The following is a 27,075-nucleotide window of genomic DNA, read 5'->3' on the forward strand; positions in this document are numbered from 1 at the left end:
TCAAGTAGGGATCTGATTTCATCCCTCTCCAACTGTAGAGAGCTGTGGCACCAAGAAAAGTTTCATCCCCTTTCCCACCAGTTTGTGGTGCGTGATGCCCCATCTGTCATGTGTGTAACCACACTGAATCTGTAGATACGTCTGGAGAGAGTCGGCATCTTTACCATCAGGAACATGGTGTTTTCATTACTTAGGTATTTTTTGTTAATCATTCTAAATATAGCTTAACATTTTTATATACAGTGGCCTTACACATTTTCAAAACTTTACTCCTCACTTAATACATTTTCGTTATTATTGTGAAATAGTTTTAGTTTCTTTTATTTTTAATTGGAGGCTAATTACTTACAATCTTGTATTGGTTTGCCATACATTGACATGAATCCACCCCGGTTGTACATGTGTTCCCCGTCTTGAACCCCCCTCCACCTCCTTCCCCATCTCATCCCTCTGATTCATCCCAGTGCACCAGCCCCGAGCATCCTGTATCATGCATCGAACCTGAACTGGCAATTCATTTCACATATGATAATATATATGTTTCAATGCCATTCTCCCAAATCATCCCACCCTCGCCCTATCCCACAGAGTCCAAAAGGCTGTTCTATACATCTGTGTCTCTTTTGCTGTCTCGCATGCAGGGTTATCGTTACCATCTTTCTAAATTCCATATATATGCATTAGTATACTGTATTGGTGTTTTTCTTTCTGGCTTACTTCACTCTGTATAATAGGCTCCAGTTTCATCCACTTCATTAGAACTGATTCAGATGTGTTCTTTTTAATTGCTGCATAATACTCCATTGTGTGTATGTACCATAGCTTTCTTATCCATTCGTCTGCTGATGGACATCTAGGTTGCTTCCATGTCTTGGCTATTATAAACAGTGCTGCGATGAGCATTGGGGTACACGTGTCTCTTTCAATTCTGGTTTCCTCGGTGTGCATGCCCAGAAGTGGGATTGCTGGGTTGTATGGCAGTTCTATTTACAGTTTTTTAAGGAATCTCCACACTGTTCTCCATAGTGGCTGTACTAATTTACATTCCCACCAACAGTGTAAGAGGGTTCCCTTTTCTCCACACCCTCTCCAGCATTTATTGCTTGTAGACTTTTGGATAGCAGCCATTTTGACTGGTGTGAAATGGTACCTCATTGTGCTTTTGATTTACATTTCTCTGTTAATGTGTGATGTTGAGCATCTTTTCATGTGTTTGTTAGCTATCTGTTTGTCTTCTTTAGAGAAATGTCTATTTAGTTCTTTGGCCTATTTTTTGATTGGGTTGTTGATTTTTCTGGAATTGAGCTGCAGGAGTTGCTTGTATATTTTTGAGATTAATTATTTGTCAGTTGCTTCATTTGCTATTCTCCCATTCTGAAGGCTGTCTTTTCACCTTGCTTATAGTTTCCTTTGCTGTGCAGAAGCTTTTAATTTTAATAGGTCCCATTTGTTTATTTTTGTTTTTATTTCCAGTATTCTGGGAGGTGGGTCGTGGAGGATCCTGCTGTGATTTATGTCGGAGAGTGTTTTGCCTACGTTCTCCTCTAGGAGTTTTATAGTTTCTGGTGTTATGTTTAGATCTTTAATCCATTTTGAGTTTATTTTGGTGTATGGTGTTAGGAAGTGTTCTAGTTTCATTCTTTTACAAATGGTTGACCAGTTTTCCCAACACCATTTGTTAAAGAGATTGTCTTTTCTCCATTGAATATTCTTGCCTCCGTTGTCAAAGATAAGGTGTCCATAGGTGCGTGGATTTATCTCTACTTTCTATTTTGTTCCATTTCTGTCTTTGTGCCAGTACCATACTGTCTTGATGACTGTGGCTTTGTAGTAGAGCTTGAAGTCCGGCATGTTTATTCCCCCAGTTCCATTCTTCTTTCTCAAGATTGCTTTGGCTATTTGAGGTTTTTTTGTATTTCCATACAAATTCTGAAATTGTTTGTTCTAGCTCTGTGAAAAATATCGTTGGTAGCTTGATAGGGATTGAATTGAATCTAGATTATTTTGGGTAGTATACTCATTTTCACTATATTGATTCTTCCAATCCATTCACCATGGTATATTTCTCCATCTATTAGTGTCCTCTTTGATTTCTTTCACCAGTGTTTTATAGTTTTCTATATATAGGTCTTTTGTTTCTTTAGGTAGATATATTCCTAAGTATTTTATTCTTTTCATTGCAATGGTGAATGGAATTGTTTCCTTAATTTCTCTGTTTTCTTATTCTTAGTGTATGGGAATGCAAGGGATTTCTGTGTTGATTTTATATCCTGCATCTTTACTATACTCATTGACTAGCTCTAGTAATTTTCAACAGTGAGAGTTTTACTTCTTCTTTTCCAATTTGGATTCCTTTTATGTCTTTTTCTGCTCTGATTGCTGCGGCCAAAGCTTCCAAAACTATGTTGAATAATAGTGGTGAGAGTGGGCACCCTTGTCTTGTTCCTGACTTTAGAGGAAATGCTTTCAGTTTTTCACCATTGAGGATAATGTTTGCTGTGGGTTTGTCATATATAGCTTTTATTATGTTGAGGTACGTTCCTTCTATTCCCGCTTTCCGTAGGGTTTTTATCATAAATGGATGTTGAATTTTGTCAAAGGCTTTCTCTGAATCTATTGAGATAATCATATGGCTTTTATTTTTCAATTTGTTAATGTGGTGTATTACGTTGACTGATTTGCAGATATTGAAGAATTCTTGCATTCCTGGGATAAAGCCTACTTGGTCATGGTGTATATGTGTTGTTGGATTCTGATTGCTAGAATTAAGATTTTAAAAATTTAGGTTTTAGTTCATTCATTTATAGTTTCACAACTCCCACAAAAGGGAAGGGGACATGGGACAAGCACTGTGAAAGATCTCTCCTCCCCCGAAGGAACACTGTTTGCACTTAAAGGAAGCAAATTTGGTGTTTTCTGAATTCCCATGGATATTTTAAACAAAATTAAGTATGTCTGTGTTCCACTTTTAGCAATCCTGATCTTTTAGGTCCAGAGAGAACCAGAACTCTTAATTCCTTTAGGAGAGTCCATATGATTCTGCACATCTCTCTGAGAGAAGTTGCTAAACAATAAAAAGAATAGCCCAAGGGGATATTTATTTGGAAGAGCATCTCATTTAAAATTATGACCATTTTTTCATCATTTAATATACTAGTGTGGGACATACACATAAACACACACAGTGTATGTATACACACATGGTGCACATGCATATAAAACTCATATATGTACGTGAAAGTGAATTGCTTTATGTTAAGTAACAACAGGTATGAATTTGAAGAGAGTGGACCGGTAAAAGAACCCATTCACAGTTTGGATGAGATATGCTGGGTTAGGACTCCATATGTTTATTTTAAAACTTAGAATGTGAGCTTATGGATATAAACAGGATTGGTGGTTGCATGAGGTATGGGTTGGGGGTGGGCAAAACGGGTGAAAAGGGTCAAAAGTTATAAATTTCCAGTTATAAAATGAGTAAGTCATAGGGATGCAATGTACAGTATGGGGACTATAGTTCATAAAACTGTATCACATATATGAAAGGAGCTAGGGGAGTGGATCTTAAGTTCTCATCACCAAAAGAAAAAACAAACAAACTTGTAATTGTGTACAATGACAGATTTCAACTGAATTTTTTGTGGTGATTGTTTTGCAATGTATACAGACATCAGTTCCTTTCGTTGTACAGCCTAAACTTACTGTGTTATGTCAATTATGTGTCAATGAAAAAAAAGTTAAAAATAAAATTTTGTCTTTCCTAGTTGGAGTCATTCGATGTCCTGTTTGCAGCCAAGAGTGTGCAGAAAGACACATCATAGATAACTTTTTTGTGAAGGACACTACTGAGGTTCCCAGCAGTACAGTAGAAAAGTCTAATCAGGTAAGTGTATTAAGTCTTGAGTCCCTTGCTTCCTCTTAATGAGGCAGCCTAGAATACTGGAGAACTTATCATGGATTTTGTTGGTTTGTCTCAAGCATATCTTTAATTTCAAATTATCCCTTTTCCCTGCTTGACTTTCTTCCCCCTCCTTTTTAATATATTTGCTGGGTAAACTGGGTTGTTAGTCCAGTAAAATTAGCCTTATTCTGAATTTTGTGCACCTCTTAAGTCATTTGACATGCTTCCCTCTCTGCTGTATTTTGCGTAAACTGGTGATAAAAATGTAGAGGCTCGTTTATATTTGAGTCCCACTGGGTGAGAGGTTGTAAGAATACTTCCATCCATATGTCTGTGTGTCTTTCAATCAGAAAGATTGTGATGCTTGGCTGTCTTTTTTCTGATGTTAACAGCCATCAGTGATCACTGCCAGGATTCCATGTTTCACTTGGACTTTGAAAAAGGATGACATTTTCATTCTGTCATTCTCCTTTATTTCTCAACTGGAACAGGAAGAGAAAAGCATCCTTCATTTATTCTTATGTTTACAGGAAAGGTAGATAAATGCTCAGTTCTTTCCCTTGAATTGCTAATTTTTAGAGTAGTGATTTATTTTCTTAGCGTTCTTCAGAGGTGACTAACGGGTATGTGTGCTTATTGTTATGAACTAACTCATGGAGTTTTAACATGAAAAGTGTTGTAGTTATTCTTATTGGTGCTCAATTTGTGCCATCTTGGCAGTGAGGATTCCTGAGTCCTTCCAACACAATCCCAGTAGTCATTGCTACCTTCCTTGCTTTCTGTTTTGACAAGATCTTGTTCATTTTCTGTTCTATACCTGCAACCAGCAGGAGTTGGTTCTTCTGAGAGCCTTGCTTCTTTTTAGTCTGAAATGGTATTTAGAGAACACAAAATGGATGTTCCTGAGCACTTTGTTGGCCATTTTTCTATTATTTTCAAGAGAATGATTCAGCAAATGCTTTTTATTTTTAAAAGAGGAAGGAAAAAGGAAAAATATATCAAGGATATATTGACATTTTTAGGTGGAATCTAGAATTTTAGATGAAAAGTTGAGCAAATAGGAAGCCAATTAAGATGATCTTTTCTCTCTGGCATTGCAGTCTTCCTCCAGTACCACCTATTGCTAGAATCTAATGTGGAACCAGCTCGTTAAGCATAAATGAGGCTTGCAGAGTAAGAGTGAAGACAAATAGAGTTATTACTGAAAGTAGAAATTATAGAATTGTCTCTGTCAAAACAGAAAACAATTACTAAATGTATGTACTGGAGATATTCAACCAAATCATCATGTTTTAAGGTTACTTAAGTAATTCTTCTCTATATGGTTAAGTCACCCACTTGATAGGCAGGTTCATTTGTTTCATTTTGCTTTTGTTTATGATTTTGTTTAGGGCTTTAGTTTTTTTTTTTTTTAGGGCTATGAGCCATGCCATGTAGGGCCACCCAAGATGGACAGGTCACGGTGGAGGGTTCTGACAAAACGTGGTCCACTGGAGAAGGGAATGGCAAACCACTTCAGTATACTTGCCTTGAGAACCCCATGAACAGGATGAAAAGGCAATAAGATAGGACAGTGAAAGATGAACTCCTCAGGTTGGTAGGTACCCAGTATGCTACTAGACAACAGTAGAGAAATAACTCCAGGAAGAATGAAGAGACGGAGCCAAAGCAAAAACAACACCCAGTTGTGGATGTGACTGGTGATGGAAGCAAGGTCCAATGCTGTAAAGAGCAATATCGCATAGGAACCTGGAATGTTAGGTCAATGAAACAAGGTAAATTGGAAGTGGTCAAACAGGAGATGGCAACAGTGAACATCGACATTTTAGGAATCAGTGAACTAAAATGGACTGGAATGGGTGAATTTAACCCAGATGATCATTATATCTACTACTATGGGCAGGAATCCCTTAGAAGAAATGGAGTAGACATCATAGTCAACAAAAAGTGTGAAATGCAATACTTGGATGCAGTCTCAAAACAACAGATGATCTCTGTTCATTTCCAATGCAAACCATTCAATATCACAGTAATCGAAGTCTGTGCCCCAACCACTAATGCTGAAGCAGCTGAAGATCAACAGTTCTGTGAAAACCTACACGACCTTCTAGAACTAACACCCAAAAAAATATGTCCTTTTCTTTATAGGGGACTGGAATGCAAAAGTAGGAAGTCAAAAGATACCTGGAGTAACAGGCAAATTTGGCCTTGGAGTACAGAAGGAAGCAGGGCAAAGGCTAACAATTTTGCCAAGAGAATGCACTGATCATAGCAAACACCCTCTTCTGACAACACAAAAGACGATACTACACATGGATATCACCAGATGGTCAATACTGAAATCAGATTGGTTATATTCTTTGCAGCCAAAGATGGAGAAGCTCTATACAGTCAGGAAAAATGAAACCAGGAGTGGACTGTGGCTGAGATGGTTGGATGCCATCACCAACTTGAAGGACATGAGTTTGAATAAGCTCCAGAAGTTGGTGATGGACAGGGAAGCCTAGCATGCTACTGTCCATGGGGTCACAAAGAGTCAGACACAACTAAGCGATTAAACTGAACTGAACTTAGTTGTTTTTTTTTTAATTTGAAATTTGTGAAACTACATATTCATATACTGGTTCCAAAGAAAAATCTATGAAACGGAATGTTTTCAGGGAACTCAAACTTCTATCTCCGTCTTCACCTACCTATTTTTTCCCTTATCTTACAGCTAACCATCTGATGTCTTCTATGGTTTATCCTTGCACTTTTAATATTGTTTTATAATCTAAGTAATTTTATGTTATTTTAAAGATTTAAGCAAATAAGTCGTTCCAGCTCATGTGCATCTTTCTTAGATAAGCAGTAGTATGGCATGCTTTAACACTTTGCTTTTTTAGTTTTACTTTTTATAGTGGACATCCTTCCCTAAAAGTATGTATAGAAATCCCTTACTCCTTTTTGCTGCAGAATGTAGAGATTAAGTCTTGGCTGACATCCTTATAGAGGTGATAGTTGAAGCTGAGGGAATGGATGAGACCAGTCCTTAAACCTAATAAAAATGTACAGAATCCAGCGGAGAAAGAATAGTGGTGGGATCCAGAGAGGCAGTCTGGGAGATAAGAGGATCTGGAAGTGTCAAGGAATCAAAATGATTTCTCGGACATAAGAGTGGCATCAAATGATGGTAGGAAGTTGAAAGGCAAGAACTGAGAAAGAGCAAGTTTGGGTTTATGGAAGTATTATCCAGGTATTTGGAATTTGACTAATGTCAACCACTGACTGAGGGGAAAACATTTTTTCCCAATCATAAATGGTGTTATGAGGGTTGTTTATGTGTTGTGTAACTTTAATGTCTGTTCTTAGAAAATAGGGCCAACATCTACACAGTTATACAAGCTGGGGAAAAAGGTTCTATCTTTTGCTGTGTCTTCATCTCACATATCCAGTGCATCCTCCAAACCAGTCAGTTTTACTTCCCAAATCTCCTTCATTCATCTCCACTTCTATCTCTGCAAAGGGCTCCTACTTCCCTCTGTGCAGAAACACTTGCCCTTTTTCTAATCTGGTCTCTACATTGCAGGGACAGTCATGCACTTTCTGTGATTTTAAAAATGTACTTTCTGGCCACGTCACTTACTTGCTTAAAAGCTTTTAGGAGACTTCTACAAAGACCAGAAGTGTCATGTGATGTCTGGCCTCTGCCTGCCTTGCCATCAGCTCCTTCTCTCGCCAGTCTTCCTCTTGATCTCTCCACTTCAGTGTACTGGCTTTCTGTCAGTTCTCTGAACCTGCCATGTTCTTGCTGGAGGCCTTGGTACATGCTGTTCTCTCTGTCTAGAAGACTTTCACCAGTAATGGATGACTCAGCTTTCTTATCTTGGTGCAAATATGATCTCTTTAGAGAAAGCCTTGCCTGGGTGATCTCGCCTCACTTTTCCCAATACTTCAATCCTGCTCAAAGATGACTTTCCCCCATCATATGTTTTTATAGCTTCTCATACCTTTCCTTTATGGCGCTTTTCAATTTGTAGTTTCGTATTAGTATGGTTATTCTGATAATGTTTGGCTTCCCCCATGTTATTCTTCATAACCACTTAGTAAAATTCATGTTATTGCCGTTATTTTAAGATGAGCCTTCTAAGTAACCTGCCTGAGACTAGTCAACTAGTAAGTATGGGTTCATTTATGTGTGGTTAGTTGTGAGACCACTTTTTCTTTATTCTTAAAAATTGATGGGACATGTTTCTTTTTATTAGGTATGTACAAGCTGTGAGGACAATGCAGAAGCTAATGGATTTTGTGTAGAGTGTGTTGAATGGCTCTGCAAGACATGCATCAGAGCTCATCAAAGGGTGAAATTCACAAAAGACCACACTGTGAGACAAAAAGAGGAAGTATCTCCAGGTAATAAATTAGTTTTTAAATCTCATTTTTTCTCTGTCCTTCCCAGGTCATTCTTTCCTTCCCATGTTAGCTTGTTTTGATACAGCTGTAAACATTAAATATACTCTTGTCTTTTAATACGAGAAAGTCTATTGTAGTTGAATTTAAATACTTGTAAACGATGGTACGTATCTGTTGAGTAGATTTAGAATTCTTCTGCATTATTTATACTCACAACCCTCCTCCTATAAATGCCTTGATTTAGTATGAATGTACAACTAAAAGAAAGTTGCTTTTAGAATTTCTCTACTTTCTTTTTAAGATGATAAGGGGTGAGTTAAAAGAAGTTTTACTCACTCTTTTTCTCACTGATATTCTTGTAGTAAACCTGTTTCATGATCTTTATTATATGGGTAACTAAAGAAGCTCTGCTCTTTATGTAATGATGGTTTCTGCATTTTTGTTGTGTTGCTTATAATGTAAACTTGACTAATACATTTTTATTATAGTAAAATATGTATGTAACTTAAAAATTGACATTCTAACCATTTTTAAGTGTACAAATTGGTGGCATTAATTGTATCCGAAGTCTTATACAACCATCACCACTATTTCGAAAACTTTCCTGCTGCTGCTGCAGCGTCGCTTCAGTCGTGTCCGACTCTGTGCGACCCCAGAGATGGCAGCCCACCAGGCTCCCCCGTCCCTGGGATTCTCCAGGCAAGAACAATGGAGTGGGTTGCCCTTTCCTTCTCCGATTTTAATAATTGCCCATTCCCCTCTCCTCTCTAGCCCCTTTTAACCTCTACTCTATGATTTATTATGAATTTGCTTACTCTAGATATCTCATACAAATGAAATCATATGGTGTTTGTCCTTCAGTGTCTGGCTTATTTCACTTACCTCAGTATTTTCAGGTTTTATCCGTGCTGTAATATTTATCAGCTCTTCGTTCATCTTTGTGGCTCATTAATATATTTTTGTTTAAAAATTAATTCACTGCTTTTTATTCACTGAGTCAACAAGGGTTCGAATGTCTTTTCTATATCCAGGAACTTTGCTAGATTAAAGAGATGAGTGAGTAAGACAGGTGCTTCCCACCCTCTAGGAGGTGTCAGGACGATGAAGACTGTGAACAGAGTAGCAATCGTAGTTTAACCTCGTAAGTCCTGTAGAAACACATGGAAGGAGCACCAAATGCAGACTCGGGGATTGACACTGAAAGCCACATCTGGGACTTCACGGGTAAACAGAAGTTCATCACATAAATGAGAAGAGTGGAGAAAGTACATGCACAAATTTCCAGTGTTCTCCAACACTGATTGTACCTGAGAGTAAGATGCAAGAAGAGTAGTAAGAGATGGGGCTAGGAGTGCTGAGACACAGGAAAAGGGATATAATTTCCAAGAACACCAAAGAAGAAACAAGAGGAAAGGCCAGGTACAGTCTCGATAAATTTAATAGATTGGTACTAGAAAGACTTGTTTTTCTGTGAAGTCTATTGAAAAAGAGATTAAAATAATTAAGAACTTAAAAGATAAGGGACATGGAGGATACTTGAAATAACTTCAGTTGAAAGAGAGCTCTAGCTTTGGAAATAAAATTACTTGGTAGCATCAAGGTTGCATTTGATATAGCACTTAAAACTTCTTCTGTCAGTCCTCTGGAGTCTGATGTTTATAGAGAAGAATTGAACTATTTATGGTTGGGGTTTAGTTGGATTTCCATGGGGTAAATGATACAGATAATGGCATGTGTCGACATGAAGAATTTGGGTTTTTAACTGTAGAAAGAAAGTGAAGTTGTTAGGATAAAAGAAGTGGTTAGGGACTGGAAATATCAGTGAGGTATAATGAGAGTAGTTGAAGAATTGGAAAGTTAGAAAGTAGAAGTTATTAAGAGCGGGATATTTGAATTTATGATTATAGAAATGGAATAGTAACAGACAATAGAAAATCTAGGGTGAGACCATGATGTATACGAAATGGAATAAGTAGCTAAAATAAAGTATAGGTCTCTAGAGATGAAAAAGTCTGACAGGCTTGTCTTTATGTGGTGCTCTCTGAGGACTTCTCAGTCATCCAGGCTGATCATGATGAGACTTAGGGCTAGGAGGATGACTGTGGGTCAGAATTGAAATTCCTCGTAAATAAAAGAAGTCTATAAATGGGTGACATGTTAATTATCTAAATCAGGTGCTATAATAATTATAATTACTCCTGAAGAGCAGGCACAAACCAGGATGTCCCAAGCCAAGCAAGGATGTCTGACTACCCATCATCTACTGTGATGCCCAGATGACTTGAACCTCAAGGAGACGGGAGTGGGGAAGCCATCTTTGCTTTGCTGGGATTCATTCCATTTGGTCTTGTTGTGTTGTACTTTTAAAATTCTTTTAATACATTGCTAACTTTGTCTGTGTGGTTATTTATTTTCCTTTTTTTTTCCTCCAGAATTTTATGTTTTCACTTCTTTTTGATAAACTAGACAGTAGTTTACCTTTTTGTGTTTATCCCAAAATTTATCTAATTGCCCTCCACATATTTTTAGTTCACTAAATTTATTTTTAATTCCTCTCAGCTTACCTTAGTGTTGTTTAATCAATCATTCTATTTATTTGTAATCTGCGTTTCCATTTAATGTTGAACATAAGCATTACCTGGTCTTATCGCCACCCTAGATAACTGATTAAGAAGTTATGTGGATGACTGCAATGTAATAATGTACATTTTATGATTATCTCTGTGTCAATGGGTATCCTCTGTTAGGAGTTTTGCAAAAGTGGGGAAATAATTTTTCCATCACCTCTTTTATACATTTTTATTAGATTTTTCTGCATCTCACATTAAAAAATAAAACTACATTTGGAAGGAGAATTCCAGTTGGTTTCACTCACTTATCTGGGCTATTTTCTTAAGATTTTTTCTTTTATTTCATCAGTTCAGTTCAGTCGTTTAGTCACGTCCGACTCTTTGCGACCCCATGGTCTGCAGCACGCCAGGCCTCCCTGTCCATCACCAACTCCAGAGTTTACTCAAACTCATGTCCATTTAGTCAGTGATGCCATCCATCCATCTCATCCTCTGTCATCCCCTTCTCCTCCTGCCTTCAATCTTTTCCAGCATCAGAGTCTTTTCCATTGAGTCAGTTCTTCACATCAGATGGGCAAAATATTGGAGTTTCAGCTTCAGCATCAGTCCTTCCAATGAATATTCAGGACTGATTTTCTTTAGAATGGTCTGGTTGGATCTCCTTGCAGTCCAAGGGACTCTCAAGAGTCTTCTCCAACACCACAGTTCAAAAGCATCCATTCTTCGGCATTCAGCTTTCTTTATAGTCCAACTTTCACATCCATACTTGACTTGGAAAAACCATAGCTTTGACTAGACAGACCTTTGTTGGCAAAGTAATGTCTCTGCTTTTTAATATACTATCTAGGTTGGTCATAATTTTTCATAAAGCATCTTTTTAGCTACACAGTTTCTTTTTCTCATGAATTAATTTTAATGTCAACATTCTAAAGTGAAAAGTTCATTTATCTTTTCCTCCAGAAATGAAAAAAGTACTTGATATTTTACTATCTGTAAAACCTAGTAGTAATGGTGATGTGGATGAAGCTGTACCTCCTTTACATCTCAGTGGATTTGAATTTAAATGAACACTGTAATAATTATTTACTGTTTAATTGTTAATTTTCTTCTTTTTGCTCCCTCCCCCATGTCTCTACAGAGGCAGTTGGTGTGACCAGTCAACGACCAGTATTTTGTCCTTTTCATAAGAAGGAGCAGCTAAAGCTTTACTGTGAAACATGTGACAAACTGACGTGTCGGGATTGCCAGTTACTAGAACATAAAGAACATAGGTACCTGCATCTTTGGTTATATACATAGATTTATAATATAGCTTTAGGAGGACTAGACGACTGCTGGCATCACAGCAAAGTGGCAGTCTGTAAATGTTTTGTTCAGCTAGCAGTATGTTGACCTATTAAAGGATTTTTCGACTTTGATGTTATTGACTTTGGAGCCAAGTGATTCTTTGTTGTAGGGCCTATCTGGTGCATTGTATGGTGTTTAATTGTTTGGTGTTTTACCTCTATTTACTAGATTCCAGTAGCATTCTCTCAGTTGTGACAATTCAAAATATCTCCAGACATTGCCAAATGCCCTGGGGAGGAAAATCACCCCAGTTGAAAACCAGTGGCCTGCACACTTTTAAAATATATAGTATTAGTTGCCAGCATTGTAGATGAGATTTTACATTTAAAAAATTTGTAGGTCTTTCGTTTTGGTTTTTTGTTTTGTTTTTAAAGAAAATTGAATCTGTTGTAGCCCTAGGTGCCATATATTTTCATGTCAGCATTTGACTGGAATCGACTTTAGTCCTTTTTAAAATGGTCATACTTCTCTAATTCATCATAGTTCCTACTGCAGCTAACTTTTACATCTGTCCTTCATTGGCATTTGAGTTAGCAACAACTGAATTAAACAGTAAGATTATGATACACTGATACAAATACAATTGGCAGACTAGGTAATTTGGACCAACCATACCAGTGAGCTTATACCAGTGTAGCTCAGGGGCTTCTCTGGTGGCTCAGCAGGTAAAGAATCCGCCTGCAGTGTGGGAGACCTGGGTTCAATCCCTGGGTTAGGAAGATCCTCTGGAGAAGGGAAAGGCTGCCCACTGCAGTATCTGGCCTGGAAAATTCCATGGACTGTATCGTCCATAGGGTCTCAAAGAGTTGGACATGACTAAGCAAGTTTTCACTTTCACTATACAGTGAAGGTAACTAGAAAACATGGACAAAATATAGAAACCATGGATATTTTAGAGTTGGTAATAAAGAATTATTAACGCACTCCAGTACTCTTGCCTGGACAGGAGAAGCCTGGCAGGCTATTGTCCTTGGGGTCACAAAGAGTCAGTCCCAACTTAGCGACTAAACAACAACAATAATTACTAGACCAGGATTGGGTTGCAGTGGGGACAGAGAATGATACAGGCTTTTTTCCCCTTTGAAGCATTTGCCTAGAGGTTGAAGGATGCTTTTAACAAGTTCTCAGCGCTAAAAGACAGGGATTGGAGTTCGGGGTCACAAAGGTTAAAGGCTTCTCCTTGCCTTGCATTGAGATCCTGAAAGTTGCCACTATTATGATAAAGATCAACTAGTTAGTAAATAGTTCCTCACCGGAACTAAAATGAAGAATCAAATCTTCCCAGTACCTAAGGTTGGATTAAATTGAAATCATACTCCTTGTGCCTCAGCATACCTGGTAGAATAAAATGTGAATCCTCCCTGGAAGAAGACATCACCCTAGACCCAAATCTATTTAATAATGAGTTTTGCAAAATGGATTCAGCACACAGTTATAAATAACCAAATATGTTAGGCAGTGTGATACAAGGCAATGTGAACAATGTCTAGAACTTAACATTACAATAACTGATTAACTCAGTAAAGGGTTTAAGAGCTGATTTGACATGCCAGTAAATGAGAATTCATGAACTGGAAGAAAATTAAGAAAACATCAAAATGAGCGTGATAAACAAAAAGATGTAAAATGGATCAAAAAGATGTAACACAGTGTGTAATTTGGCTCCAAGAAGGAGAGAGAGAATGGGAAGGAAGCAGCATTTGAGGGCTTAGCACTTTGTAATGCAAAGATATCTAGCTCATATTCAAGAAGCCTCATAACTCCTCAGCGGGATAATTAAAAAATAAAGTAATATTTTTGAAGTGTATAAAGAAAATAACTATAAAACTAAAATTCTATACCCAGTGAACATATTCTTCAGAAATGAGAGTTAATGAGAAAGACATATTCAGACAAAATAAACAGAGAGAATATATCCCTGATAAACACTCACAAAAGCACTTTAGGCAGAAGGAAAACAGTAGGTGATGAGTGATGGAAAGAGTAATAGTTAAAATAAGTATGAGTAAATCAGAATAAGTGTTGACTTAACAATAATGTCTTGGTGTGTGTCGGGTGTGTATTATATATCACACAGGAGACGTGTTAGGAGGATATGGAGTTCATGTCCTTAGCATTGTTTAGGAGTGAGTGAGTGAAGTCGCTCAATCGTGTCCGACTCTTTGCGACCCCGTGGACTATAGTCCACCAGGCTCCTCCGTCCATGGGATTCTCCAGGCAAGAATACTGGAGTGGGTTGCCATTTCCTTCTCCAGGGAATCTTCCCGACCCAGGGATCGAACCCAGGTCTCCCACATTGCAGGCGGACGCTTTAACCTTTGAGCCACCAGGGAAGATGATAAGTCAAAATATGCATTTTCTAATGCAGAAAGTAGTCACTAAAAGAGTAGTAAAAATCAATATGATTATCAGGATAACAGAGGAAGTGGAAAAATTAATAATTAGTCTAAACTCAGACCAAAGAAGAAAAAAGGAACAAAGAACAAGTGGGATTTAATAATACTTTGATAGGTTGGTAGATCTCTAAATATTATCTGTAGTTATAATAAACATGAATGGATAAAAGGTTCCAAATTAAAAACATTCCAGGCTGAATAAGGAAGCAGAGAATCTGGAATTCTCCAGGCCAGAATACTGGAATGGGTAGCCTTTTCCTTCTCCAAGGGATCTTCCTGACCCAGAAATCGAACTGGGGTCTCCGGCATTGAAGGTGTATTCTTTACCAGCTGAGTTACCAGGGAAGCCCAAGCAGTTAGAAATCAATTTAAATAAAGCATCAAGAAAGTTCCAATAGATATTAGAAAATATTTTTACCTGAATGATAATGAAAATATTATCCTTGAGGTATACTGCTAAAGCCATGATTAGAGGAAATTATCATTAAATGCATATATTCTATGTTAAGGATAAAAATAAATGTTTTAAACATTTATCTCAAGTTTAAAAAGACAGTAAATCAAACCCAAAGTCAGTAGCAAAAAGGATATGATAGATATCATGCAGAAATTAATGAAATAGTCATAGTGAAAAGTTGGATCAGAATAGTCCTTTTATTTAGTAGTATCTATAAAGACTCCCTCCTTCTTAAGGGATAATGAAGGGAGAAGCTGCCTTCTGTGGATATATTTGGTATTTTTTTTAAGTTATTGTTTACATCCTTTATACCCATTACCATCCAAGTGGGCTTCCCTGGTGACTCAGATGGCAAAGAATCTGCCTGCAATGTGGGAGACCCAGGTTCGATCCCTGGGTCAGGAAGATCCTCTGGAGAAGGAAATGGAAACCCACTCCTTTATCCTTTTTTTTATCTGCAGCTCTTCAATCTGTCTTTAATCTCTTCAATTTAACAGTGAACCAGGAAATTCTTGTTGGCAGAAATAGTAAAACAACAGCTTTTCTGGTAGTGATTAGAGACCATTTTAAAAGTGTGTGAAAGTTCGCTAGGCCACCAAAGAAATTTGAAAAATTAAAATCAAGGATAGATAAAAAGGAAATGCATACATAGTTAAGAGGGGATTCAAGCAGGAGATTGAGAGTTTGCTCTGAAATATACACAGATTATCCAGCCCGTCTACTTTAACCGTGTGATAGAATTTCCAGAAACCTCCCCAGAGACGTGGCATAGACTTATACTCATTGTTACCGTTGAAATAAAAGTTTGAACATTTTAAAATAAATACCTGCTCATTAGAAATTCTGTTGGTACCTAGGTATAGATAGTATTGATACAAATCATAATATCAGTACTGTCCCAAGTGCATTTACCTGCCCTAATATCTAGCATTAAGGACACAGTTTCTGGTTTGTAAGTTGCTCATGTACAAGTTTGCCAAAATAATTGCAGTAGAGATTCTCTTCATCAGTTGCCTGGAGACCTTTGCCCTCAACCCCTTCTTTAATAATCACAGCTTTAACATCATTATCATTAAAATTATTCATCCCATTTAAATTTGAATTTTTATTTTATTATTTTTTTTAATTTTCATTTTTATTAGAAAACTGAAATTTACAATGTGTTTATATCACTCACTGAGTACATGGCATTTTAAAACAACATCATTACAGAAAGATAACAAAAATACAAAGTCTTAAAACCTACGGGATATGGAAAACATTATCCACTGAGACCTTAAATGTAGTAGACTTTACATAAAAAGGAAAAGCAATGAGTATACAATACAGCCAGTTTAAGAAGCTAGCAAAATAAACAGAATAATCATAAAAGAAAGCAACTAATACATACCAGTATTAATGCAATAAAAATAAAGATAAAATTGAGAGGCTCAACAGAGTCAAAGCTGCCTTTAAAAGTTTGTCTAAAAAGGGAAACATCAGGTAACAATAATCAACAAGAAAAGTCCTGGAGAATCCCATGGACAGAGGAGCCTGGCAGGCTGCAGTCCATGGGATCGCGAAGAGTCAGACACAACTGAGCAACTAAGCATACCCATTATCTTAGTCTTCTATTATTTGTTTGCTTTGGGGCTTTTCCTCATTTTAGACATATTTGTGTGAAATGATTTGCTTATTATTTTTTCAGATACCAATTTATAGAAGAAGCTTTTCAGAATCAGAAAGTGATCATAGATACACTAATCACTAAACTGATGGAAAAAACAAAATATATAAAATTCACAGGAAATCAGATCCAAAACAGGTAAATTTATATTTGTGGTATTATTTAAATCATCTTTATATACAATGTATTAAATATATTAATTTTAAGAACAGACAGTTTGCTCAACTCATGGTGAAGTATGTCCAAGTGAGTTGTCAGATGGGTCTAATAACACAGAGCTGATAAGACTTGTCCAGAAACTTTTAATTTCTGGAAAGTTTGAGAGTATTCTTCTCAGCCATGAAATTTAAAAGCTGTTGTTGTTATTATTAACAGCTCATTTATCAGGAAAGTATTAATAATGATTTTTAATTATTTGCTGTTTTCCAATTTCCCAAGAAATGCCAGGATATAAAAACTGTAAAGTATTTTAACAATTAGATAAATACTTGTTATTTTAAGGAAGAAGAACATATCATAGAACATCAGGAGACAGGGCTTGTTAAACTGTTTCACATACCTTTTACTCTTTAACAGGTATAGTACTTAAAACAGTTTCTACATATTACCTGTTATACTTTTGTCCTCCAAGGGATCAAATCATCAGCTGTCCATGTCTTACAGTTCAGTGATTAGGGGAGCAAACCACTGACCTCTGTGGGGAAGAGGGAACTTGTCCGGTACCCCTTTTTATCCCATTTGGGACCCACACTGACATTTTACACCTGTGAAACTCCATGTCTCCTTTCCTTGGTTGCTGTGCACACAGAAGTGATATGTCACTGCTTAAATAGATCAAGAAAGAGGGAGCCTGAATAAGAGAGGCCTTGCAGGAGTTTTCAGTGTTGTTCACAGGGAAAAAATACATCAGCCTCTTGTAGTTCATCTTCCTTAAGATCAGTTGTCACAATCTATTACTCTGATCATTTTGCAACATGGCTAGGATGGGGCATTTGGTACTTTTTTCCAAGAAATTCCTTGGTTTACCTGGTTTTCTTAAAGGAGATTTTAAGTATAATTTAACCTTTTCTTGATAACCTGGTGGTGGTATTATTATATCTATTTATTATTATACATTGTGGTAATAAAAGTTACTAGCTCTCATTTCATTTTACCTTTCTCTTTCATATAAAAACTGTAGTTGACCAAATACTGTTTTCTTTGCCATATTCCAATCAAGTATTGTATTTGGCAAAATTGACATAACTGGTGGGTTTAAAATTTTTGTATTTGAATAATGGAAAATATATAATGAATATTTATGGAATGATAAGGATAGTTTTTTCCATCTAATGACAAAGAGTAGCAATTGTAAAACAACTAATTTTATATAAACTATCCACCCTTGATGAAATTCACCCTTTTGACTTTTTTCTTTCACTGTGTATATGGTATAAGTTCTGAGCCAGAGTTTACTTTAAAAAAAAAAAGATATCCATTTATTCCAACACTTGTTCCGATTGTTGAAAAGACTATCCTGCTGCTGTTAAACTGCGTTGGCACCTTTGTAGAAAATCATTTGGCCGTATACGTATGAGATTATTTTGGACTTTCCATTTCGTTCCATTTTCCTTCTTGCTAATACCACACTTGCTTCATGACTAGAGCTTTTTATAGTAAATCTTAAAATCAGAGAGTATGAATTTTCCAAATTTGTTTTACTTTTTTTTAAATTTGTTTATGCTATTTTTTAAAAATAATCCATTATGATATGGAAGGATTTTATTTTTTGAATGGTAAGAATTTAAAATCTTTGAAATAGCTGATTGTTAATATCTTTATGCTGCTGCTGCTAAGTCACTTCAGTCATGTCTGACTCTGTGTGACCCCATAGATGGAAGCCCACCAGGCTCCCCCGTCCCTGGGATTCTCCAGGCAAGAACACTGGAGTGGGTTGCCATTTCCTTCTCCAATGTGTGAAAGTGAAGTCGCTCAGTCGTGTCCGACCCTTAGCAACCCCACGGACTGCAGCCTACCAGGCTCCTCCATCCATGGGACTTTCTAGGCAAGAGTACTGGAGTGGCTTGCCATTGCCTTCTCCATAATATCTTTATAGCCTACCTGATTATAAAAAGGTTAAATTTACTGGACTGACTTCGCTATTAATTCATTCTTATTCATGTGCAAATATGGCATTACTTGTCCCTTTTTTCATTCTGTTCTGCCATTTGAGATTTTTGTTTGTTTTTTGAGGTTGTTTACTTCCTTGATCCAATAGCCAATATTGATGTTCAATAATTATCTTGAAGACTTTCCAACATGGCAGGGAGTAAATAGCCCAGGGAACTTATACTCAATATTTTGTAATAATGTATAAGGGAAAATAATCTGGATAATAATCATAATATATATATATATGTATGTATAACTGAATCCCTTTACCATACACCTGAAACTGATACAATGTTGTAAATCAACTATAATTTAAAAAAAAAAAAGAATTTCCAACAGAGAATAAAATCCCGGCCCCTTTGATCTTAAGTTTTGGAAGATAACTATGGGAGAAGCAGATAGAAGAAAGGAAGCCTTTTATTTACCTCGTAATGTTTGATGGTGGATACCTCATTTTTATCTGCTTCTATAAGGTATTCTGGTTTGATGCTGTGTATTTTTTTTCTCATCCATCTTGATCTCCATGAAAACATTTTCTCTGATCAAAAGGAAAAAATATATATTGTGGTTTTTAAAAACATAAAGTAGTTATTTGGCTGCATATTTCAAGACAAATGTGTTATTAAAAGTAGCTAACTATTATTATGGTCTTTTGGTTTTTATTCAGATATAATGAATGGGCAGCAGTTCAGATGACTAAGATAATTGTGACACATTTAAGCTTTTCTACTTCTTACTTGCAGTGAATACAGTAGAACTCAGAGTCATGATTTTCCTTATCTTGTTTATAAATTTTTTTTTTTGGTCTCTCCTTATAGGCTGAGAATTTTTCTAGGTGTCATCATAATTTTTCTGAATATTATTTCCTTAAAATGTGTTCATTCTTTTACATTTTTATTTTAAGATTGAACTGAAGTGACTGTCTTTTGGAAGAATTATATTTTTGCTGTCTCATCTTTAAGAAAGTCAATTTAAACTGAAGGACCCTTAGGAATAGGCAAGCTTTTAAGAGCTGAAAACTTTCTGGTCTAATTTAGACATTATAAAATCAATACTGCATATTGTAAAACAAATCTGCCTTAGATTTTAGATTTTCCCCTTTTGTTTAATTTTCAGGATAATTGAAGTAAATCAAAATCAGAAGCAGGTGGAACAGGATATTAAAGTTGCCATATTTACATTGATGGTAGAAATAAATAAAAAAGGTAAAGCTTTACTGCATCAGCTTGAGGTAAGTTACTGTTACTGGGACAAAATGTAGTGATTATGTTAAGTGTTTTCTTATGTATTTGTGAATTTGGAATCACAGCCTTTTTCATATAATTGTTTTCATTTATGATTCAGTAATATTTTAGGCTCTACCTTGTAGCTGACAATTTATGACTTTAAAATACACTAGGAATGTCTTAATCCTTGTTTACTTCATAGCACAAAGCATAATGCTTTGCTTGAAGGAGGAGCTTAGTAAATGTTAAAACAAGATGAACTGTTTTAGAGATTCATTGAACTGACAGCTTTGGGTCCCCAAAGCAGTGCAGCAGAGTTTTTCAGTAAGTTAACCTAGTTCAGTTCAGTTCAGTCACTCAGTCGTGTCTGACTCTTCGTGACCCCATGAATCACAGCACGCCAGGCCTCCCTGTCCATCACCAACTCCCAGAGTTCACTCAAACTCAAGTCCATTGAGTTGGTGATGCCATCCATCCATCTCATTCTCTGTCGTCCCCTTCTCTTCCCGCCCCCAATCCCTCCCAGCATCAGAGCCTTTTCCAGTGAGTCAACTCATCGCATGAGGTGGCCAAAGTATTGGCGTTTCAGCTTTAGCATCAGTCCTTCCAGTGAACACCCAGGATTGATCTCCTCTAAGTGACCCTAAGCTGTGTTTAAATCTCAAAGATATAACCTTAGGAGAAATTAGATAAAAGGATGTGTCTCCTCCCCTCAACAGTCTTAATTGTGAAAGCAATACGCAGGGAGCGATGGTCAAGGCACTTAGGATAGTTTTTTCTCACTGCAGGTAAGAAAAATATTACTGTACAGCTTTTTTATACACAGAAAAGGTCAAGATCCAGAGTAAATGTTTGACTCAAATAACATGAAGCTACAACTTCTACATGGTATCTTAATGCAATAATAATTGCATGATATTTTAGTATTCTTTTAATATATTGGTACAAAAGGAATTTAAGAGTAGAGAAGCAAATTAAGAAGAGAATAAAAGAATCCTAATGTTTGAAGATTTAAAGGGAAAAAATCTCATAGAAATACGTTAGTTCAACCTCTTTATCTACAGTTGACAAAGTTATAAGGTATTTGTCAGCAAGATCTCTTCCTGTTGGAAAAGCATGGTCATTCCCATGGTTTATCAAACATACAGGAAGCAGAGACCAAAATGATTCTCTCTCCTTTTGGAAACAAATACATATAAAGTTTTCTTTCTAGGAGGAATCAGACCCATTTATAGTAACTGTCTTTTCAAGGTTCTAGGATGCATTGGGGGGTTGTTGGTTTGTTTAGCTGCTGCTGCTGCTGTATTTTAAAAGATGTCAGAGCTCTACTTAAAATCAGATGTCACATCGATTTGTTTTCTCAGTGAATAGTGCACACATTGCCATAGCTGTTTCCAAATTTCACTGTAAATCAGGGTTGCTTGTTTTTTAAAAATCCAGGAAAGAACACAAGATGACCAATCTTCAAATCTCTAAAAGCGAACCTGGTCATCAGTATTATTTTAAATCAACTTTCTATATTGACTTATAATTTTTACAGTGACTTTTAAGTATTTTTGTCAGTCTTCTACCCTTTCTCCTGGTTCATAGGATCCTCCTTCAAGGCAAATAAATGTAATCAGTGTTTTCTAATAATTTGAAAAAAGTCAGCCAAATAGTTATTACTATAGAAGACCAACAAATTTTGGCTTCTGATTCTCAATTTGCAACATCTCTAAAAGTCAACAGAATTTCTGTTCTTTCTAGAATGTCTCCAAAAAAACAGGTTTTGCATGGTCAGAAAGAGCCTAGCAAATCATCTCTGAACTTAAGATTAGACACAACAAAGCCATCAGTAGTCACTGCAGTGACTTAATTCAGTTTGAAGTCGCTCAGTCGTGTCTGACTCTTTGAAACTCCATGGACTGTGTAGCCCACCAGGCTCCTCCGTCCATGGAATTTTCCCGGCAAGAATACTGGAGTGGGTTGCCATTTCCTTCTCCAGGGGATCTACCCAACCCAGGGATCGAACCCAGGTCCTCCACATTGCAGGCAAACGCTTTACCATCTGAGCCACCAGGGAAGCCTCTAATTCAGTTTAGCATGTATGTATTTTCCAAATTTGAAACCAACTAGGGCCAAGATGTAGGTTCACTTTATATATTGAGAATATAATTCCATATTGGAGTATAGCAATTTTATTTAACTTTTCTTCGAGCCAGTGGAAGGTCCTGTTTTCTCCTCCTTTCCTTGCCAGGTAAAGGAGACCTTGGGGGTAGAGACCTTTAAAATAGACCACATTTAGGAGGTTTTCTTCTACTCTGGACTGACCTGTGTTCTTGCTTGTGTACTTCCCTTGGAGAAATTCTGTAGTTTGCTTTTCTGAGAGTGCATTCATTCCATTAGTCACTGTATCAGTTGGTTCATGGCAGTTTTCGATAGACAAAAATTATATGCCTCCCCCTTTCTTTTCTTACTACATGCAAAGCATAAATGTTGTCTACCATCTGGCATGACTTGGCACAAAGTAGCGGCAATCAGGATAAGAGTGCCTGAAAGAGGAAATCATGTGTTTAGGGAAATCATGTGTTTGAATAAATCATGTGATCTGGTAGCTTTACTTGATTGCTGGGTGGTACACCTAGGAACCAGAGATCAAATTGCCAACATCCATTGGATCATCGAAAAAGCAAGAGAGTTCCAGAAAAACATCTATTTCTGCTTCATTGACTATGCCAAAGCCTTTGACTATGTGGATCACAAGAAACTATGGAAAATTCTGAAAGAGATGGGAATACCAGACCACCTGACCTGCCTCTTGAGAAATCTGTATGTGGGTCAGGAAGCAACAGTTAGAACTGGACAGGGAACAATAGACTGGTTCCAAATAGGAAAAGGAGTCTGTCAAGGCTGTATATTGTCACCGTGCTTATTTAACTTATATGCAGAGTACATCATGAGGAACACTGGGCTGGAAGAAGCACAAGCTGGAATCAAGATTGCCGGGAGAAATATCAATAACCTCAGATATGCAGATGACACCACCCTTATGGCAGAAAGTGAAGAGGAACTCAAAGGCCTCTTGATGAAAGTAAAAGAGGAGAGTGAAAAGGTTGGCTTGAAGCTCAACATTCAGAAAACAAAGATCATGGCATCTGGTCCCATCACTTCATGGGAAGTAGATGTGGAAACAGTGCCAGACTTTATTTTTTGGGACTCCAAAATCACTGCAGATGCTGATTGCAGCCATGAAATTAAAAGACGCTTACTCCTTGGAAGGAAAGTTATGACCAACCTAGATAGCATATTAAAAAGCAGACACATTACTTTGCCAACCAAGGTCCGTCTAGTCTAGGCTATGGTTTTTCCCGTGGTCATGTATGGATGTGAGAGTTGGACTGTGAAGAAAGCTGATAGCCAAAGAATTGATGCTTTTGAACTGTGGTGCTGGAGAATACTCTTGAGAGTCCCTTGGACTGCAAGGAGATCCAGCCAGTCCATTCTAAAGATCAATCCTGGGTGTTCATTGGAAGGACTGATGCTGAAGCTGAAACTCCAATACTTTGGCCACTTCATGCGAAGAGTTGACTCATTGGAAAAGACCCTTATGCTGGGAGGGACTGGGGGCAGGAGGAGAAAGGGAAGACAGAATGAGATGGCTGAATGGCATCACCAACTTGATGGACATGAGTTTGAGTGAACTACAGGAGTTGGTGATGGACAGAGATGCCTGGCGTGCTGCGATTCATGGGTCGCAAAGAGCCAGACATGACTGCACGACTGAACTGACACCTATTTTATTTGTTAGTATTGAATTTAATGGACACTTGCTTTGTTAAAGGGCTTCTCAGATGGCACTAGTGGTAAATAACCCACCTGCCAATGCAGGAGACATAAGAGACGTGGGTTTGATCCCTGAGTCAAGACCATCCCCTGGAGGAGGGCATAGTAGCCCACTTCAGTATCCTGCCTGGAGAATCCCATGGCAGAGGAGCCTGGTGGGCTGTAGTCCATAGGGTCACAAAGATAACTAATCCATGGTTTTGTGCCTTTTTGGATACTGGAAGATGGATGAACAGAAACCAAAATCCCAGAATATGTAAAACCCAACCCAAGGCCTTGGGCAGCAGAGATGAGGTAGCATCGGGGGGCGACTGTGACACTGAGAGATGATTTTTTATTTCAGTGAAAGTGATCTTTGTACCTAGGGATAAGTTACTGTCACTTGGTTCTTAGAGATGGTGATTATTTTAATTTGGTAATCTGAAAATGACCATTAAAATGTGTTACATGCAGAACTAATTTTGAAACTTTTTTTCAGAGTCTTGCAAAAGATCATCGAATGAAACTTATGCAACAGCAGCAAGAAGTGGCTGGACTATCTAAACAGTTGGAACATGTCATGCATTTTTCTAAATGGGCAGTTTCCAGTGGCAGCAGCACAGCATTACTTTATAGCAAGCGACTGGTAAGATCAACTGTGTGGTTTAATATAGAGAGATACAGTGGAGTTACTAGAATGCTCAAAATTTAGAAATGTTCATTAATCTATACATAAATGCTTTTTACCTTTTTCTAATTTTTATCAATCAAAATATTTTGGTTTTAAAAAATCTTTAAACTCCCATGATTTAGGTGTATCTTCAATTTATTCTGCCACTGTCACTTCTATTTGTTCTTTTCCAAATTTTCCCTTAGTGACAACTGAACTTAATACTAACAATAATGATAATGGTAAACATTTCCTGATTACCTGTAATGTGCCAGGCACTTAATTCTAAGCATTTCATGTAATATTTTATTTAAACATTTACATCATTTTTATGAGATGGGTGTACCTACCCACCCCCATTGTATGAGTGATGAAACCAAAGCATGAATTAACGCACATAAGAACACTCAAAATTCCAACTTGGACACCCGAACCCAGAGGCTTTGTTCCTCTTGTCAACACTGCATTGTTTACCCTGTCAGTGATGTGTGGTGCTGGATATTTCAACCCCATTGCTACAGAAAGGTGACTGTCATTTGTCCAACTATTTTCAGAATAATCTAGAACCTTGCTACTGGAAATGTGTTTACTGCATCCTAAACACCTGAGGATTCTGGTTCAGTAGATGTGATCTGTGGAGAAGGCAATGGCAACCCACTCCAGTACTCTTGCCTGGAGAATCCGAGGGATGGCGTAGCCTAGTGGGCTGCCATCTATGGGTCGCACAGAGTCAGACACGACTGAAGCAACTTAGCAGCAGCAGATGTGATCTGTAGTTCTAATAAGCTCCCAGGTGATGCTAATGCTGCTGGTCTGTAGACCACATAGCAAAGATGTAGAAGACATTTAGCCGTGGGAGTCACACCATATAAGCATTCTTAAAGACTCCTGCTCTACTCGTTTTAAAGATCCCACAGAGATTTATATTTTGAAATCAAATTATGACATCCAAATCTGTTCTCTGTTCACCTACTCTGTTTTCTGGAAGAAATTTTCTATGACTATATTAAAATAAGGAAATGCATTTCGGGATAAACTTGTGTAAACTAGGTTCAAATATTGAGTGACTTAATAGAAAACTTATTTGTAACTATTTCTAAAACTGTTTCTAATCATGAATTATATTCAACTCTTAAGATTTTTTCTTTTATAATTATCAGTGATATGTTCTCTCAATCTTGAGCTGTTTTTTCTTTTTCTTTTTTTTTACTGCTTCATTAGTCTAATGAAAAACAGCTTCTATACAGTTCATACTTTTTCTTTTACTTATATTTTCCTATAAGTCAAACAAAACACAGATAAAGCAGAAAGTGAGAGAATTGTCTTTTTCTCTACTAGACCCATAATGACTATTTTTATTTGTACATAAGAAAACATATTTGCACAGATAGTCTCCTTATCAGTTTAATAATGTTTCTCTAATTTTATTCTATGGTTTTGTTTGTGATTATAATAAAGCAGTAAAGTTAGAGGATAGGATTACTTAATCTGCACAATGAGCTCTTGAAATAGCGAGGGAGACTGCTCTCTGTATTATACACAGGAGAAAATAGACACAAGGAAGTATAAGGAACCAGTATTACCAGCTTCCTGACTCACTGAATTGTGGTGGGTCTTGCTGCATCACTGGCAGCAGATACAGCTAGCAAAATAATTTACCTGTGATGAATGCAGAGCTGAAGCTTGTGATTACTTGTAAACATTCAGAAGGTTTTTTATCCTAAGAAAATTTGAAAGTCACTATATTATGCAACTCTGTCCTTTAGAGCTTCCATGCTTCATAAATATAGACGTGTTTTCTCAGGTTATTTTTTAAATAATGGCTTTTATATGCTTAAAAATTAAAAAGAAATGTCTTACTGGCCTGAAATTTCAAGCTTAGCTTGAGATTCTTAGTTCATTTTTTTTTTTTCTTGCAATAAGAGTTATACTCAGTAAAAACCAAACCCATTGGAATAGGAGAAGCCTTTTAGAAGTCCAGTTTTAAATATATTTGAAAACATTTTCACGGTATTTCGTTAGGGTTCTTCTCTCATCTATTAAACATTCAGTTATCCTTATGTTATTTAGAAGAAAGGTAAATACTGACAAGAGACCAAGAGAATGTACTCGCAATATGGTATTTTTGTAATACTAGTGACTAAGAAACTGTTAGAGTATATAAGTAGTAAAGTAGTTAGAGTATATAAGTAGTAAAAGGGAATTCCACAATCTTTTTTACTCCCTTTCCCTTGTCCTCCTATATAATTAACCTTCAAAGACCTTCTTTATGTTTCTTGAATATCTCATTGCAGTTCCTTACTTTTAGTCCTCAGTGCTCAGAATGTATCATGTTCTCTTGCCTGGATTACTGTTACCCTTTCTTAGGATGCTGTTTCTTTTTAGAGACTACCGGGTTTAGTTTCGATTTGTCTTCCATTCCTTTTGGCAGCCTTCCATGATCAGCACTGAGTTGGATTAACCTTCCTCGTGTTTACAAAGCCCTTATGCATATATCC

General features: G+C 36.9%; 1 protein-coding gene across 2 annotated transcripts in view; it reads left to right on the top strand.

Annotated features, from left to right (window-relative positions):
* TRIM24 (tripartite motif containing 24) overlaps nt 1-27,075 on the top strand; it is a 117,881-nt gene that overhangs the window by 46,274 nt on the left and 44,532 nt on the right. For both annotated transcript variants that reach the window (XM_055421333.2, XM_055421332.2), the window contains exons 2-7: nt 3,765-3,883; nt 8,146-8,293; nt 12,002-12,134; nt 16,751-16,867; nt 19,997-20,111; nt 24,407-24,553. In XM_055421333.2, coding sequence (XP_055277308.1) covers nt 3,765-3,883; nt 8,146-8,293; nt 12,002-12,134; nt 16,751-16,867; nt 19,997-20,111; nt 24,407-24,553 — 779 coding nt within the window. The remainder of the gene's footprint in view (nt 1-3,764; nt 3,884-8,145; nt 8,294-12,001; nt 12,135-16,750; nt 16,868-19,996; nt 20,112-24,406; nt 24,554-27,075) is intronic.

Source organism: Moschus berezovskii, chromosome 3 (genome assembly GCF_049115385.1).
Source record: "Moschus berezovskii isolate FMDL1 chromosome 3, NW_MosBer_1.0, whole genome shotgun sequence".
Classification (NCBI taxonomy): Eukaryota; Metazoa; Chordata; class Mammalia; order Artiodactyla; family Moschidae; genus Moschus; species Moschus berezovskii.